The sequence below is a fragment of the Onychomys torridus genome, chromosome 9, assembly GCF_903995425.1.
Source record: "Onychomys torridus chromosome 9, mOncTor1.1, whole genome shotgun sequence".
Taxonomy (NCBI): domain Eukaryota; kingdom Metazoa; phylum Chordata; class Mammalia; order Rodentia; family Cricetidae; genus Onychomys; species Onychomys torridus.
Window position 1 is genome coordinate 43,206,866 of NC_050451.1, and position 18,400 is coordinate 43,225,265.

Sequence of the window (18,400 nt, forward strand, 5' to 3'; positions counted from 1 at the left end):
AGCTCTCCTAAGTGTGTAAATGATCAGACTACTATGTATAAAGATAATATTGGTAGCAGAATTAAAAACACAAATATGGAACAATAGGACATTTTACTATTTTAAAACTACATTTTTCAGGAGATGTTGAAATCAGGAATTCTGAGTAAATAAACACATAAAAATTTAAAGACAGGATTTCTCACCGTAGCAGGTTGACATCCGATCTTCCTGCCTCCACCTCCAGAGTGTGCTCCACCATGCCCTTTTCTTTCCTTTTCTTTTGTGAGGCAGAGTCTTGGTACTTATCCCAGGCTAGCCTTGAGCTTTCAATTGTTCTGCCTCAGCCTCCCCAAAACTGACTGGGATTGTAGGAGAGCACTGGGGTTACGGGTATGTGCATGATACCTGTCTCACTTCAATAACTTAATTTACAATACAAAGCTCAGAATAATGAACATCTATTCAACTACAAAATTACACATGAATATTTCTTTTACAATTTAAGTACTAAAAAAAAAAGCTCACATTAGCTGTAAGAACGAAGTGTCTAGAGAGGGCCTCCTGTCTGCTGTGCTGTACTTTTAAGGAACCAACTGGTACAGGCTGCTTACTAGTTAGTGACAGGCAGAGATCAGGGAATGCCATGCTCCTATGTGGTTAATCTGCTTTTTGTTTATGAGTCAGGGTATTGCTATGTAGTCAAGGTTGGCCCTAACCTCACAATCTTCCTGCTCCAGTCTCCAAATGTCCAGGTTTGTGTGGCACTCCTTTTTTTTTTTTTTTGAGAAAAGATCTTTCTATGCTGCTCTAGCTGTCCTGTAATTTGTTATATAGACCAGACCAACCTCCAACTCAGTAATCTGCCTATCTCTGCCTCCCTCGTCTGAGATTAAAGGTGTGTGCCATTATGCCCAGCCTAGACATGGGCCTGATATGCAGTACTGGCCTGGAACTTGCTAAATCGACTAGTCTGACCTGGAACTCGTGGTTCCCCGTCTCATGCTTCTGAGCACTCTGTGTACTTATTTATTTCTTTTGCAACAGAGTTTCATCTAAGCGCCTGTCAAATTTGCCATAGGTCCATGAGTTTAACCCTCTTTTGCCTACCTCAGAAATGGGATTACAGGTACAAACCACGACACCTACCTTTTAGACCTTTCTTTATTACACCAAGTTCTTAGGCTCAGATATAGGAGCCTAGTGAATGTGATTAGAACACTGAGTTAGGATTCCTTAATTCCCTTACTCTGTCTTAACCAGAGGGTTACTTACAATCAGGTGTTTATTGCTTAAAGGAGTTGCCTATTTCAGCTCAGAGATCCCAGATGTTTTTCTAATGCCCTGATCACTATTTTCCAAACCACGTTAGTGTTTTGGGAGTTGAGGCCCTACCATAGTGTCTGGCCTTTGTCCATTAAAACTCTGCTTTTATGTTTTAAAAGGAATCCAGAACCGCCGAGTCAAAGAAACCCTAGTAAGTAAAGAATGATCCCACACTTGTCGTTCCTTGTTATATCCTTACTTACACAATGTGATGAATCCTTTCTGATTCTGGTAGATGAGAGATCTGAGTCTCTGAGGTTTGAGGCTGTGTGGCAGCTGGTGGCTCTGCCTCTCCAGCTTCACACTTCTTTGGGCTCCCCTGTTAATGGAAAGCAAAAACAAACAAAATAAAGGATTTTATCCTGCCTGGTTCCTTTTCTTTAACCTAGAGCTAGTAAGACAGGGCAGGACATATATAGTACAGGCAGGACAGACATTCACATATGGCTGTCTTTGTTATTTTAGAATGTGGAATGGGGCTTAAAGACAGGTACTTAAATTTTTGTGGGGTAGGGAGGTTCTACTGCACAAATTGTAAATGGTATTATCGTACAAGCCCTGAGCCAGATTATCAGGGTGAAAGTTGAAAGATCAGAGAAGCAGGGCAAGCCACAGCTACCAACTCTTACCTCACCAACTCCTCAGCCTGACAGAGCCTCTGCAAGAGAGCAAATTCCTGTCTCCTCCCTCCTTATATTCCTTTCTCTGCCCAGCCATATCACTTCCTGTCTCAATCTTCCTAGTGCTAGGATTAAAGGTGAGTGATCCTAAGTGCAGAATTAAAGGTGTGTTGTAGTGGGTAGCCATTCCAGCTTTAATCTGGAAGTTCCAACCCCCACTGAGGCTTTGGTAACTGTCACGCCTACAAGGCAGGGCTGAGAGAGGACCCTGAAGACCCGAGATCCAGATGGGCCGGGCTCTCTTGGTTCCTGGACCCTGGAGGTAGACCAAGCGGAGTTCTCCACAGAACACCACTGGACTGCGCTACACCTTTCCCAGACCCTGCAACCTACCTATCCCTTCACCTGTAAGTTACCCCACAGAATAAACTTCCCTTTTAACTACGTGGAGTGGCCTTAATAATTTCATCAACAGTGTGTACCATCACTGCCTGACCTCTGTGGCTAACTCTGGCTGGTTCTGTCCTCTGATTTTCAGGCAAATAAAAAAAAAATTTTTATTTGGTGCAGGTTCTCATTTTGTAGCTCTGGATGGCTTGGAACTCACCATGTAGACTAGCTTTGCAACTCACAGATACCCACATGCTTCTGAGTGCTGGGATTGAAAATGTGAGCCTCTATGCCTGGCTAAAGGTAGGTACTTAAAGACTTTCCAACTGGGCCAGTGGCTGAGGCCTGGAGCCTCAACACTCAGAAGGCTAAGGCATGAGGACTGCAAGGTATGGACTACATAGGAAGACTCCGTCTCAAAATAAAAAGTAAAAAGAAGTCTGAGGGATATGCAATACTACTACTTTCCTAGTATGTGTATGGCCAGGAGCACTATCTTTAATACTAGGGAAGGCTTTCTACTGGGGCTGGAGAAATAGCTGACATGTACAAGGCCCCAAGCCTCAACACTGCAACAACAACAGAGTGTGAGTGACAAACAGACAGACATTCTGCTCTAGCAATTGTTTTATTATATTAGGGGTGAGGTGCTGCTGTTTGGGGTTTTTTTTTTTTGGTTCTTTTAGAGGCCTGCCACCCAGCTCCCAAATAAATCACACACAGAGGCGTACTCTCAATTATGAATGCCTGGCTCAATTATGAATGCCTGGCCTCAGCTTGGCTTAGTTTCTAGCCAGCTTTTTTATTTTAGATTACCCTGTCTACCTTTTGCCTCTGGGCTTTTTCTGTTTTCCTACTTCTGTAAATCTTACTCTTACTCTGTGGCTTGCTGTGTAGCTCCATCTTTTCTTCCTCTCTTTCCCAGAGTTTTCCTATATATCCTCTCTGCCCGTCCATCAGTCCTACTTATCCTTTCTCCTGCCTTGCTATTGGCCATTTAGCTTGTTATTAGACCGTCAGGTGTTTTAAGACAGGCACAGTAACACAGCTTCACAGAGTTAAACAAATGCAATGTAAACAAAAGTAACACAGCTTAAAATAATATTCTACTATAGTGAGGTACTTAGGATTAAACCTAAGGAAGTATGCACTCAACCACTGAGTAAACACTTCCAAACTTCTGTAGCCCACAGCCCCTTTTTTGAGACAGGGTCTCACTATGTAGCTCAGATTGGATATGAATTGAAAACAATCCTCCTTAGTACTAAGACTATAGATCTGTACCATTATGCCTGGCTCTAGTCTAGAATCTTCGTTGTTGTTGAGACAGGGTCTCTCAGTCAGCAGCGGTGGTGCACATTTTTATTCTCAGCACTTGGGAGGCAAAGGCAGGTGGACCTCTGAGTTTGAGACCAGCCAGGGCTACACAGAGAAGTTCTGTTTTGGGGAAAACGCGCGCGCATGCGCGCGCGCATACACACACACACACACACACACACACACACAGCCTCCTATTGTAGAACACTATTTTAAGATGTATTACATCTGTTTATTCTATGGAACATTTGTTTAATGATGCAAGGATATGTTGCATTCGTTTATGTTGCATTTGTTTAACTCTGTGAAGCTGTGTGGCTTTGCCTGTCTAAAACACCTGATGGTTTAATAAAGAACTGAATGTCAATAGCGAGGCAGGAGGAAGGACAGGTGGGACTGGCAGGCAGAGAGGATAAATAGGAGGAGAAATCTGGGAGAAGAAAGAGGAAGAGAACAAGGAAAGGAGGACGCCAGGGGCCAGTCACCCAGCCAGCCAGAGTAAGAAGTAAAGAAAGGTATACAGAAATAGAGAAAAGGAAAAAGTCCAGAAGCAAAAGGTAGACAAGATAATTTAAGAAAAGCTGGTTAAAAACAAGCCAAGCTAAGGCCAGGCATTTATAAGTAAGAATAAGCCTCTGTGTGATTTATTTGGGAGCTGGGTGGTGCCCTACAACCCTCCCAAAAGAGTAAGAATAAAAAAACAGACAAAGCCGGGCGGTGGTGGCTCATGCCTGTAATCCCAGCACTCGGGAGGCAGAGTCAGGCAGATCTCTGTGAGTTCCAGGCTAGCCTGGTCTCCAAAGTGAGTTTCAGGAAAGGAGCAAAGCTACACAGAGAAACCCTGTCTCGAAAAGCAAAAAACCCAAAACCAAAACCAACAATAGCCTCTTTTGGGGAAGCTATCTAGAGATTAAAATTGCTGTTCAACTTTACACAGAGCTTTGACTAACCATGGAGGTTAAGAAGGTGTATATGCACACTATGGTGTGTACACCTATATACACAAAAAACAAGTATGTTACGAAGAAAGGGCAAAGCAAGATGGAGGGAGCTGAAGAGATAAAAAAAAAAAAAAAAAGTGGTTAAAAACACTTGCTGCTCTTGCAGAGGGTGAGCGTTCAGTTCCCAGCACCCACATGCAGCTCACAATCATCCTTAGTTGCAGTTCCAGAGGATTGGATGCCCTCATTTATTTGCTTTCAGTCTGAATACATTCATGCAGGCAAAATACACACACACATAAAACAAATCTTAGAAAAGGTCAGCAAGATGACTCAGTTGCTGATGACCTGAGCTCTGTCCCTGAAAACCACAGTGGAAGCACCAAAACTTGTCCTCTGACTTTCACATGTATGCCATGGCACACATGCAAACCCCTAATCAATCAATCAGTAAATGGTTTGAAACAAAAAAACCCAAACCAAAAAAAAAAAAAAAAAAAAAAAAAACCCCACAATTAAGAAGTGTCCTCAATGCTCTGCATTTCTTGACTCTTGTTTAGAGAGAATTTAAAAGTTTTTTTTTTCTTTTTTTGGTTTTTTGAGACAGGGTTTCTCTGTAGCTTTGGAGGCTGTCCTGGAACTCGCTTTGTAGATCAGGCTGGCCTCGAACTCATAGAGATCCACCTGCCAAGTGCTGGGATTACAGGTGTGTGCCACCACTGCCCGGCGAGAATTTTAAATTTTATAGTGAAGACAAATGTGCTGGGTACAATGAATGGCACACACCTGTAATCCTAACACTTGGGAGGCCAAGGCAGGACCTTGAATTTGAGGCTGGCCTGGGCTATAAATTGGGATGCTGTGTCAAACACCAAACAATGGGAACTGAAGCCTAAAGGACTGTAGCAGCCTACCTGCTCAGGCTGTAACCTCTGGATCACATGCTTCTGCTCTGGCTCCGTTTGGCTCAGCTGCCTTCCCCGGATAGAGGCTGAGGACGTGGGAGTCTTCTCCTTTGGTTCAAGGACCTGCAGCTGTGGCACTGGTGGAGCTGCAGCTTCCTGACCACAGGAGGGATCTTTGGTTTCAGTGTAGCTGGTGTTGCTGTCTCTGGAGACTCCAGGGCTCAGAGACTATAAACACAAGATAAAACATAAAGGAAAGTCACTTTCTATGGCAAATACTTGGGAGGGATATGAATGAATGACGGATATTCAGGAGACCACTGACTTTTCTAGCTTTTGCTCACCCAATACTCTGGTCTTTTTTATTTTTTTGATAAAGAGACTTAAGTCGCCAAAACAGGCATTGAATTTGATATGTAGCCTAGGATGACCTCTACCTCCCAAGTGCTAGCATAGTCATGGATACTTAACTTTCCTCTAGATCATTTTGTCTTGTGTCTACTCCTATTTAAGTGAATGATATCCAATTACTTATCCAAAAAATTTACTTAGTTTCATCCAGGGGCCTATGCTCTTCTCAAGTAGCTTGTGTTAATGAAAGAGACATGTATTCAACATGCTTTGTACTCAAAGGGTTTAGAATGGACAGGGATCCCAGTGACTCATGCACCGACTCTGTAATGAAGGGAGGGGACAGTGGTGACTAAAGGAGGACTTTTCCATCCCTGTTAGAAATCATTACAGGTTAATTCTGGGTTTCAAACCCGTTAGAGACAGGATTCTCCATACTCACTTTTCTGCTGCTGCTTGAAGCTGAACGGGAACGGGATCGGGACCGTGACCTGGACTCTGATGTTGACCTGGAGTCCATCTTGGGTCTACCATGAGGGTTGGCATGTACTCGCGCTTGGGCTACATCTCTCTGTTTGGATCTTGGTGAGGACTGTGGGTGGGAGGCTGAACTATCAGGAGATCTGGATCTGGATCTGGAGCTGGAGCTGGAGGAGGGTGAGGAGGACCCGCTCGAGGAAGAGCCGGCTGACCGCTTCAAACTACGGTCTGGGAGAAGAGTGTGGGACACTCTTCTGCCCCCCTGGTCTAAGGACTGCTGGTTCACAGGTTCCTCAGGGGTCCCTGTGGGGGGTGCTAATTCCTCTACTGCTGGAGGGAGGGAGGGAGCAGATTTTTCAGGCTCAGTTTCAAGACCCTTCTGGGCTGAGGATTCAAACAGTGCCCTTTTCTGAGCCAGAGGCAGGACACTTTCATCTGACACTTTCTCTGCTGGAGATTCTGCTTTGGTGTCTGGAGTACTGGGCAAAGGAGACAGGCCTCTCACCAACTGGACAGGATGGGGAGACATGACCAGCTCCCTACTCACAGGATCTGTATTACGAGGCGATAACTGAATGAGGACGGGGGGTGCCGGGCCTTCCACTGGCTCTATCTCTCCCTCGTCCTGGAGTTGCATATGAGTTGGAGGAGATGATGCTTCCTTAGTAAGTAAAGGTGGGGGAGTTTCCTCTTCACTGACTGTTTGCTCAGGCTGCAGCACAACAAGGGCCTTCCCTAGGTCTTCAGTGAGTGGAGGTGGGGAAGGAGACTGTGATCTTTCTTCCAAGCCTTGTGAAGACTTTACTTCATTAGCTTCCTGAAGAACAGAAACGACTTGTGTGTCTTTTTCTTGCTGCTGTCTGGCCAGGTGACTTCTTCTAGCTTCTTCCTGGGATCTTGTAACTCGCCCTCCTTTCTCTAACCCATCCCCTTCCTGGGACGTTATGATATGGGGCTTCTCATCTACCACCTTTTCTGGTTTTGCTCTGGGCATCTCTTCTTCTCCCTCTTCATCCTTAAACTGTTTCAGGATTGGTGCCTCTGCCTCTCTAGATTTCTGTCCCTCATCTACCTCCTCATCTTCTTCCTCCTCCTCCTCCTCTTCTTCCTCTTCTTCTTCTTCCTCCTCTATTTTTAAATTTCGATCTACTCTGACTCTCAGGTTTCTAGATGGTGTTTCTTGATCTTCTTCCTCCTCAGCAGCCTGGCTGTATTCAGAGAGTTTAGCTGCTCTTGCCTGAAAGAAAAGATATACAATGACTTCAAATGTACTTGTTCACAAAGAACAGAGGAAAGAGAGCATCTCTTAAGGTACTGTCAGGAAGGAGAAACTGAGTGACACACTTTCAGCAACAACAGCTAACAGGGGCTCCTTAGGGAAATCAAAGTAGAGGAAACAAAAGGAGCTCCACAAAGAAGCTGCTTCTGGTTTGGTTTTTTAGTTCTTGATCTCTTTTTATGTATTTTAAAAAGATTACTTTATTATTTTTTTATGTAAGTGTACATTAACTGCGTGAGCACAAGTGCTCCAGAGGCCCACAGAGGGATTGGGAACTAGAGCTTCAGATGGTTGTGAGTTCCTACATGGTGCTGGCACCACAACTCCAATCCTCGGGAGAGCAGACAAGGGCTCTTCACTGCTGAGCCATCTCTCCACCGCCAGCTTCAACTTTTTGTTGTTGTTTTGAGACAGGTTTCTAAGTGTAGCTTTGGCTGTCCTGGAACTCACTCTGTAGACCAGGCTGGCCTCAAACTCACAGAGATCTACCTGATTCTGCCTCCCAAGTGCTGGGATCAAAGGCATGCGCCACCACTGCCCATTCCTAGCTTTAAAATTTTAAAGGTTTATTTTATGTGTATGAATATTTTGCTCACATGTATATAGTTACACCATGTATGTGCCCAGTACCTGAGGAGGTCAGAAGAGGGTGTCTGATCCCCTAGAACTGGAGTTAAGGATGGTGGTGAGCTACCATTCGTGTGCTGGGACGTGAACTCAGGTCCTCCACAAGAATAACCAGCGCTCTTAACCACTGAAGCAGTTCTCTTCAGACCTGACTTTTTAACTTCTAAATCTGGACAGAATATCTTAGAAAGCAGAGGGGAGAACTAACGTACTGTTATTTAGTAGTATTTATCACTTTGACATTTTTTTTTCCTTTCTTTTCTCTCTGAGATACAATACCACATCCTGCTTCTCACCTTCCTTCTCTTTCTCTCTAGCTTTTTTTTTTTAAGGTGTGGAGGCCAGAGTCTGGCCTTCTTTTTTTAAAAATAATTTATTTGTATTTTGTGTACATTGATGTTTGCCTACATATATGTCTGTGTAAGACATACAGAAATTACAGACAGTTGTGAGCTGCCATGTAGGTGCTGGGAATTGAACCTAGGTCCTCTGGAAGAGCAGCCAGTGCTCTTAACCTCTGAGCCATCTCTCCAGCCCTCTCTCGCTTTTGAGACAGGTCTCATTATGTTACCCAGGGTGGCCTCAAACTCAGAGCAACTGTTTGTCTCGCAAGTGTTAAAAATACAAGTGATTACTGCCCTCCACTGTCATATCTTTGCACAGTCAATTACATTATGCCTACACTTCCCCACTATTCTTCCTTAACATTACTTCATATATTTTTCAACCGTTCTATGTATTTATTAGCTACAGTTAATACCGTAATATAGTTTTAATTGAATAATTATACCATATCTTGCCTTAAGTATACATTTAAGAATATAGTCTAGCCTATTAACTTTAAATATTTAATTTTTTTATTTTTAAAAATTACATTATTTATGTGTGTGGAGCTAAAGAGGACAACTGGATGGGAATTGGTATTCTCTTTCTATTATAAGGCTCTCAGAGACTAAAGTCAGGTTAGTTACTCACTGAGCCCTCACATTTAAGGTTTTTTTTTTCTGAGACAGGGTTTCTCTGTGTAGCTTTGCGCCTTTCCTGGAACTTGCTTGATAGCCCAGGCTGGCCTCGAACTCACAGAGATCCGCCTGGCTCTGCCTCCCGAGTGCTGGGATAAAAGGCATTCGCCACCACTGCCCGGTATTTTTTTTTTTTTTTTTTTAAAGAATCATTTACTTATTATGTATACAGTGTTCTGCTTGCATGCCAGAAGAAGGCACCAAATCTCATTATAGATGGTTGTGAGCCACCATGTGGTTGCTGGGAATTGAACTCAGGACCTCTGCAGCCAGTGCTCTTAACCTCTGAGCCATCTCTCTAGCCCCACATTTAAGTTTTTAAAAACCACATATTAGTATGTTCACGTCAAGCACAGTAGTAACATGTCTCTAACTCCAGCACTTGGGAAAATCAGATAGCAGGTTCCAGGCAGACTCTATCTCAAAAAAGAAAAAAGTTGAGCCACCGGGCATTGGTGGCGCATGCCTTTAATCCTAGCACTCAGGAGGCAGAGGCAAGCGGATCTCTGTGAGTTCGAGGCCAGCCTGGTCTACAGAGTGAGATCCAGGAAAGGCGCAAAAGCTACATAGAGAAACCCTGTGTTGAAAAACCAAAAAAAAAGTTAAAAATGTACATATTTGCTCAGAAGTCAGAAGGCCAGAGCACATCTAAATCATGAAACACCAGGAGTAACATTAGATGGCTACACAGCCGTCTAGAGACATCAACTCTAGAATCACCTGTGATGGCCAAGGATCCAAAGCACTGTGGGAGCAGCAACTGTGATATAGGGCCTGGATTACCTGTCTGACCCTGGATGAACGCCTTTCTCCTTTCCTTGGTTTCTCATCATCTGATTCACCTTTTTCTTCAGAAAAAGAGGAGCTCTTTCCTATCAAATGAAAGAAAATCAAGTCACATTCATGATATTTCTAGAATCACGACTTTCTAAAATCCAACCAATCATCACCTACAAGCTGTTTAGTAATATATTTCCACACTTCTTTCACATATACGCTTATGACTACACAAGTCCCGAGGGTTCTTTTAATAGTGGATGTTTAGGAATATTTCAACACCTCAAATAACTCTAAAGTAACTTCCAGGAATTTTAAACTGCCCAGCAGGGGTACAGAAACACACATTTTTTAAATGTCTTTTGGTATTCTGAAGCAGAACTTGAGACTTTACCATTCTGAAGCCTAGAATAGTCACTCACACCTACAATGTCAGCCCTTCAGACATTGAGGCAGGAGAAATGCCCTGAGTTCAAGGCCAGCATGAGCTGCTACATGTTGAGTTCCAGGTCAGCCTGGACTACAATGTGAGACTCTGTCTCAAAAACATAAAGCCAAGAAGTCTTCATTGCTTTGTATCCACTTTAAAAATTAATTTATGTGTGTAGGTGTTTTGCCTGCATGTACATGTGTGCAGGTTTTCATCTTGTGTCTTCAGAGGCCAGAAGAGTGCATCAGATACCCTGAAACCAGAGTTAGAGATGGTTGTGACCACTCTGCAGGTGCTGGGTATCAAACCCAGGCCCTTTGGAAGAGCAGCCAGTGCCCTCTACTGCAGAGGTATCTTTCCAGCCCCTATCATCCGTCACTGTTGAAAAATGTGCCTGGTACTATTATTTGTTAGTACCTGCCCCCCTTTACCCCAAACACTGAGAATGAAGCTCAGGACTTTGAGTACCCTGAACAAGCACTCGAGGGGGCTGGAGAGATGCTCAGCAGTTAAGAGTGCTGGCTGCTCTTCCAGGGGTCCTGGGTTTGACTTCCTGCATCTGCATTGTGGCTCACAGCCATCTGTAACTCCATTTTCAGGAGGTCTGATACCCTCTTCTGGCCTTCCTGGGCACCAGGCATTCATGAAGTACACACACACACACACACACACACACACACACACACTCACTCACTCACTCACTCACGCTGGCAGGCAAAATATCTACACATATAAAAAGTGAAAACAAACACTCTACCTTTAAGTATACCCTCAACCCCTCCTTCTGGCTCAAGATGAGGTATTTCTGCGTAGCCTAAGCCAGTCTGGATCCTTCTGCCTTGGATTCCTGAATGCTAGATTTTATATGTGTGAGCCATGCTAGCGCTACTAAGTGTGACCAAAATATTACGAGTAAATATGTCAGTCAATCTGTACAAGCATAAACTCAAAAAATGAGTAAGACAGTTTTCTTTTCTAAAAAGAAGTTAGGGATACAGCTCAGTAGTATGGAGCGCTTACTTAGCCAAGTGTCAAAGACCTGGCCAAAGCTCCCAGGGATTAAAACAGAAAAGATGTCAACAGACAAATTAATTCCAGATAAATGAACAGGGCTTTAGAACTGGGTCCTCTTGACTACGTTTTACACATTGGAGTTCAAGGTAGAAATTTTTCTTTCTTGCTTTAAAAAAAAAAAGAAGTTTGAAAACTACCAATCTAGCCAGGTGGTGGTGGCACACTCCTTTAATCCCAGCACTCAGGAGGCAGGCGAACCTCAGTGAATTTGAGGTCAGCCTGGTCTACAAAGTGAGTTCCAGAGAAACCTTATTTTGAAAAACAAAACAAAACAAAAAGAGAGAAAGGAAGGAAGGAAGAAAATTACCAATTTAGACCATCCAAGGAAATCCACATAAAACTGAAAAAAAATTTTTTTCACATTCTACAAATGAAATTATGGAAAAATCACTTAAGTAATTAGAGTCTCAATATCTCGACTAAGAAAGAGAAAGGCGTGAACTGGACAGTTCTTATTTCTTACCAACATTGTAATACTATATGAGAAGCATAGCTCAGTGGAGAGTGAAAACTTATAGCTCACATGTGGTACTGGGTTGAATCCTCAATGTGAGGAAAGGAGGTATGGGTAAGAACTAGTTTAGAAAATAACATGGTGGCTGGAGAGATGGCTCAGCGGTTAAGAGTACTGGTTGCTCTTCCAGACAACCTGGGTTAGATTTCCAACTGTCAAATGGTAGGTAGCTCACAACCAGCAACTCCAGTTCCAGGTATCTGATGATGCCCTCTTCTGGCCTCCACAGGCACTGCAATGTGGTGCAGACACATAGGCAGACAAAATACCCATACAGACAAAATAAAATTCACAAAACAGTGTAAGGGGGTTGGGGACTTAGCTCAGTGGTAGAGCGCTTGCCTAGGGGGGAACCAGCGTAAGGACAGGGGTGGGAGTATGCATTAGAAGAGTGAGCGGTGTACGAGGAGAGTGTTCGTCCTGCTCAAAGACTGGGTCTGATGTCCAATAGGAAGGAGAGCAATGAGGGTAATCATATCCCAAATACTTAATTAGTTAACACGGGCTTAACTTCAGTTTTTGTGTTTTCTTTTTCTTCAACACAGGTTTCTCTGTAGCCCTGGCTCTCCTGGATCTCAATCTACAGACCAAGTTGGACTTGAACTCACAGAGATCCACCTGCCTCTGTGTCCAGAGTGCTGGGATTAAAGGTGTGCCCCACCACTGCCCAGCTTGGGTTTAACTTTAATATAGTATAAAAGGCATAATTTGGGCCAGAGATAAAGCTCAGCTGTTAAGCAGGCACAAGGCCCTAGGTTCAGTCCTGAGCACCAAGACACCTAAAAAAAGAAAGTTCAAACCACACACAAAGCATAACCTACATGAATAGTACTTAAACTAGGGTTAAAGGATCTCTGAAATGATACAATTTCATGCCTGAGTAAATAATCACTTGCATTAAGGTGTTTTTTGTTGTTGTTTTTACACGATCTATGTGACATACAGTGATAGTCTAGACTCTTGCAAACATTTGAGGCATCCTAAGATGCTATTGGCTGGACTATATAATTCATAATTCAATGATCTCGAATAGGTTAATTTATAAAGTAGACAAAGCTAAAAGAAGAGATGACTGTTTTTCATGCATGTCAAAGCAAACCTCTCACTGGGTGTGGTGCTAATGTCCTTAATCTCAGCACTAAAAGGCAGAGACAGGTGGGTCTGTGGATTTAAGGCCAGTCAGGGCTACAGAATGAGTTCAGGACAGGTGGAATCACTTAATAAAGAGATCCTGTCTCAAAAAGAAAAAGAAAAAAGAGAAGAAAGAAAAAAAGCAAAGCTCCTTTGACAGAAGAAAAGAAACTAATTTATCTTTTAAGCAAAAACAAGGCCAGGTATGGTAATACATGTTTATTATCCATACATGAGAAAAGGAAGGAGGATAAAGAATTCAAGGCCACCCTGGACTTCATGGTGACTTAAGGTCATCTGAGATGGTAAGATAACATCTAAAAAACACAAGGACCTAAGCACTTGTGTGACGTGGCACAGGCTCTGGGCTCAATCCCCAGCACTGTTAGAAACACCAAAGCAAAACAAACCACCACTAACAACAGCAAAGAAAGGCAATAAAGTTGTGTATAAAGTTGGCCAGAGATAAAATGTCTTCAGAGCCAAAGGCAAGTTTTATTAAGTTGTAATTTACAAATTAAACATACACAAGTTTAACAAATTCATTCTCCACCTACTGTAAACTGTAGGTTGGTCTACTGTACATTATTTTGGATACCATACCATAAAACCTCAGTAACAGGATTCTGGTTTTTTTTTTAATCTCTTTGGAAGTACTAAGGGGTCAAAGAGATCTGGGAAAATAGGTAAGCTGATCGGTTCTGACCATCACTGTTTTATAAAGTCATGAAAACTGGAAGGGCCTCAGAATGAAACAAGGAATCACTAACAATACGAAGCACTGTACGGAGATGAAGGCTAGCTTCCTGATTAATGGAAGGTGTTACCATGTGATGCATGCCTGGGACAGGTGATATCTTTCATTATCAATACCTGATCACATGAATGTTTAAAGTCAGATGTTAATACATGTAGACATTGAGCACTCTCCCTAAAGGCAAACCCAATGCTACCAAGAGGCTAATAATGGAAATTCAGGGCTTGAAAAAAAGCTTTTCATTTCCAAGATGTCCAATGCCAGAAACCTTCAGAAGAAAGGGAAAGGTGGCTGCTAGACAGTGAAGGAGGCATTAAAATGAAGACTACATAAGGGCATTTAGGAGAGTAGTTTGGGGACTTTTTTGGATACAGAGATTGGCTATGTATCTCAGGCTGACTCCAAACTCTCCAAATTCCTGTTTTAGCCTCCTAAGTGCTGGGATTATAGAAATGTGCTACCCCACTTAGCTGCAAATTAGTTTGTTTTTATCATCATCATCATCATCATCATCATCATCATCATCATTTAAACTCAGACAACAAATCCCTGGAGAGGATTTACAGGACCCAAATTAGTTACCTATGGCTCACAAAAAATACTACCAAGGTGCCCTTATACATACATAAGCAGCAACAACAGAGACCAAGCAACGATACCAAACCTAAATATTACTCAGCCTTCTAAGGAAATCTGTTGGCCAAATCCCCTCAATTCTCAGCATCCAGAGTGAGAAAAAGGAGCAGGGCTACAAATTCTCTAAGACAAAGACTGGGTGAGAGCACTGGGGCTCTGTTAGAGATGTATGATGGAGGGTGGAGGGAAAACACCAACATTCTCAGCATACATTTGAAGAGGTTTTCACCAGGCGGTGGCGGTGGCGGTGGTGGTGGTGGTGCCACACGCCTTTAATCCCAGCACTCAGGAAGCCGAGGCAGGCGGATCTCTGTGAATTTGAGGCCAGCCTGGTTTACAAAGCAAGTTCCAGGACAGTCAGAACTGTTACACAGAGAAATCCTGTCTTGAAAAATCAAAAAAATAAATGTTTTTCTATTTTTTCCTAGACTGAGTTCTTTAAAAAAAAAACCAAACATCTAATGGGGCTGGAGAGATGGCTCATCAGTGAAGAGCACTTGTTCTTCCAGAGGACCCTGGTTTAGTTCCCAGCACCTACATGGTGGCTCACAACCATCTGTAACTCCAGTTCTAGGAGATCTGATGCCCTCTTCTGACCTCCACAGGCACCAGGCACACATGGACAAATACATGCATGCAGACAAAACACATACCCTTATAAATCTTAAAAACACAACAATCTTTCTGTAGGGTTTTCTTTACAGCATATAAGGAAGAGTTTACTAGGCTACAAGAAGCCACAGGTCCCAATAAAACACAACACCAGGAAACTACTCTTCTGGTTAAGTCATTCATCATACATCAGATTAGTCAAGGAAATTAATTGGGAGATTAAGAAGAAGAAGAAGGAAAAAAAAAAAAAAAAAAAAAAAGCAGAGTCCCAGGACTCACACTCCCCAAGATTCACAGAGCAGGACCGGAATTCATGGTCTTAAACATTTCACAAAAACAAGTAAGTGCCGGGCAGTGGAGGCATAATCCCAGTACTCAAGAGGCAGGCGGGTGGGTGGATCTCTCAGTTAAAGGCTAGCCTGGTCTACAGAGCAAATTCCAGGACAACCAAGACTATTACAAGAGAACCCTGTCTTGAAAAACCAAACAAATGAGCAAACAAAACACATTTAAGTGTTACTAGTGATTAACCAAATGTGTTACTAGAGAACTTATTTCAACCAAAATCTTACTACTATAGAGTAAAATAGAAGAGGTCTGTGGCATTTCTTCAGGTACCTATTAGGTGAGGTGGTACAGCTGAGCTCTCTCAGCCCTAACTCCTGGTGTTCATTGTTTTGGGGATAGAGCATGTCCATCTATCATAGGCCAGTAGACCATGACAGCTTGCTGTTGACCAGAGCCTACTGCCCTGCTACTTAGCACACAGTACAGGGTGGCCTGGAACTTAGGCAATCCTCCTCTGCCCAGCCTTCCTAGCATGAAGTTACAGACCATCACCACTATGTGTCCTGACTTCTTACATGTATTTGTGTGGGTGTGAGCATGCACATAATGGCAGGTGTGTGGAGATCAGAGGACAGCTTATGGGAGTTGGCTCTCCTTCCATCATCTGGGTTCTAGGGACTTAACTTAGTGAACTCAAGGCCTGGCAGCAAGTGTTCTCCCACACTGAGCTCATCGTCTCCCTCCCTTACCCCCACATCTTCTTTGCAATGTTTGTGACTGAACCCAGGACCTGATGATACTAGACAAGTGCTCTGTTGCTGAGCTACATCCCCAGCCCTTACCATATTTTCATCTTTTTTTAATTGTTGAAAATTAGATTTTACTGGCCAGCCTTGTCTAGATAGCAAGTTCCAGTTCAGCTAGGAATTATGTTTTACTTTTTGTGTGTATGTTTAAGTATGTGGGCATGTATATGCCACATGAATGTAGAGGTCAGAAAACAACCTTTGGACATTCTTTCCTTCCATTTCACGGGGTTCAGGAAATTGAACTCAGGTTATCAAGTTTGGTAACAATCCTCTTTACCCACTGAGCGATCCCATGGGCATCACTGAGACTGAGGCTCTCTACTAGCCCTGGTTGTTCTCAAACGTGCTGTGTAGATCACATTGGCCCTGCACTAAAGAGACCATCCTGCCTCTATCCCCTAGGTACTGGGATTAAAGGTGTGAGCTACCACACCCAACCTTATGTTTTGTAATATGAGGTCTTGATAAAGTGGCCAAACCGGCCACAACTCAAGAGTCCTCCTGAGTAGTTGGGATTGATAAGTGCCAACATAACTGGCTGTATCACATCTCCAAGATTAGGAGAAAAGTCTCTGGCATAAACACAGTGAAGAACACTGAAGGCAACTGTTGGCTGTCCTATACTCAGTTCCTGGTTTTTGACTGACTCTTCACCTCTCCCTTCCCTCTGGGTATTCTTTTCCTCTATCAATTATAATCACAGGTAAAGTCCTGCTGAGGATCTAAAACACCCGAACCCGTTATCCTCTCAAAATATTTGCTTTTGAAGCCTCTTCTATTTAAGGATACACTGTTTATTTTTCATTTCAAATTACATTTAGAATGGAGAAGATGTATGTGTGTGTGTGCGGCTGTTTGAGTGCTATCCATTTTGTTTTTCAAGAAAGGATTACTAACTGGCCAAGAGCTTGCTGAGCAGGCTGCTCTGGTTGGCCAATGAGCCTCAGGGATACCAGTCTGCACTCTCTAGTGCTGGGATCACAAGTACACCATGCATTCAACTTTTTTCAGCTGAGTTCTGGGACCCAACCTCGGGTTCTCAAGCACTTTATTGACTGAGCTGTCTCCTAGTACCCCAGAAGATCTTCCGCATAAAACACAGTGAGAAATTTCAGAAGTTCCCTACTTACCTAGATAATTTTGAAAGTTCATATTTACTGGCTTGGCACTTGGAAGACTTTTGTAATATTATTTCAATCTTTTAAAAATTGGTTTTCTAAGTATCTTTGAAAACTAATAACTTTACTCTGGTGGTATTAGTCTAAGTCTGTTGTCCCTCCTTTGAAAATATCACAGGGTGGGGGGAGGGGGAACAAGAGAGGGAGGGCTGGAAACATGGGTCAGCCGTTCAGACCACTAGCTACTCTTCCGAGGACCTGAGTTTGGTTCCCAGCATGCACACTGGGAGGCTCATAATCACCTACAGTTCCAGAATATGACTCCCTCTTCTGGCTTTCTCAGAAACCCAAACACATCTGGAATATACTCACACACACACTAAAAAATTGCAGTACTCCTATCTTTATGTTTTTATACCATCTTAAAAACAATTCTCTTGTCTCTGGGCCAATTTAAACTGTACTGATTTCTAAGGATCGTCTCAAATCTAGACCTCTGCCATGAGGCAATCTCTAATTACTCCAGTCCTGAAATTGCTCCTTTCTTTCTTTAAAGATCTATTTAAAAAAAAAAGATTTATTTATTTATTTATGTATACAGTATTCTGCCTGCATGTGTCCCTGCCAACCAGAAGAGAGCACCAGATCTCATTTCAGGTGGTTGTCAGCCACCATGTGGTTGCTGGGAACTGAACTCAGGACCTTTGGAAGAGCAGACAGTGCTCTTAACCGCTGGGCCATCTCTCCAGCCCCCTCACTTTTTTTTTTTTTTTTAATTTTATGTATATAAATATTTTTGCCTGCATGTATGTCTGTATGCCTGATGCCTGCGGAGGTCAGAAGAAGGTATCAGATCCCCTGGAAAAGCAGCCCCATATCTCTCACTCTTATGATGCGGTTGTATATACCTAAAATATTAAAACTTGAGAGACAGCTGGGCGGTGGTGGTGCACGCCTTTAATCCCAGCACTCGGGAGGCAGAGGCAGGCAGATCTCTGTGAGTTCAAGGCCAGCCTG

At 43.1% G+C, this 18,400-nt stretch overlaps 1 protein-coding gene across 1 annotated transcript in view; it reads right to left on the reverse strand.

Moving 5' to 3' along the window:
* Nucleotides 1-18,400, reverse strand: part of Acin1 (apoptotic chromatin condensation inducer 1) — a 44,431-nt gene that overhangs the window by 15,263 nt on the left and 10,768 nt on the right. Inside the window, 4 exon segments of the mRNA XM_036199754.1 lie at nt 1,509-1,624; nt 5,488-5,706; nt 6,272-7,546; nt 10,021-10,109. Coding sequence (XP_036055647.1) covers nt 1,509-1,624; nt 5,488-5,706; nt 6,272-7,546; nt 10,021-10,109 — 1,699 coding nt within the window.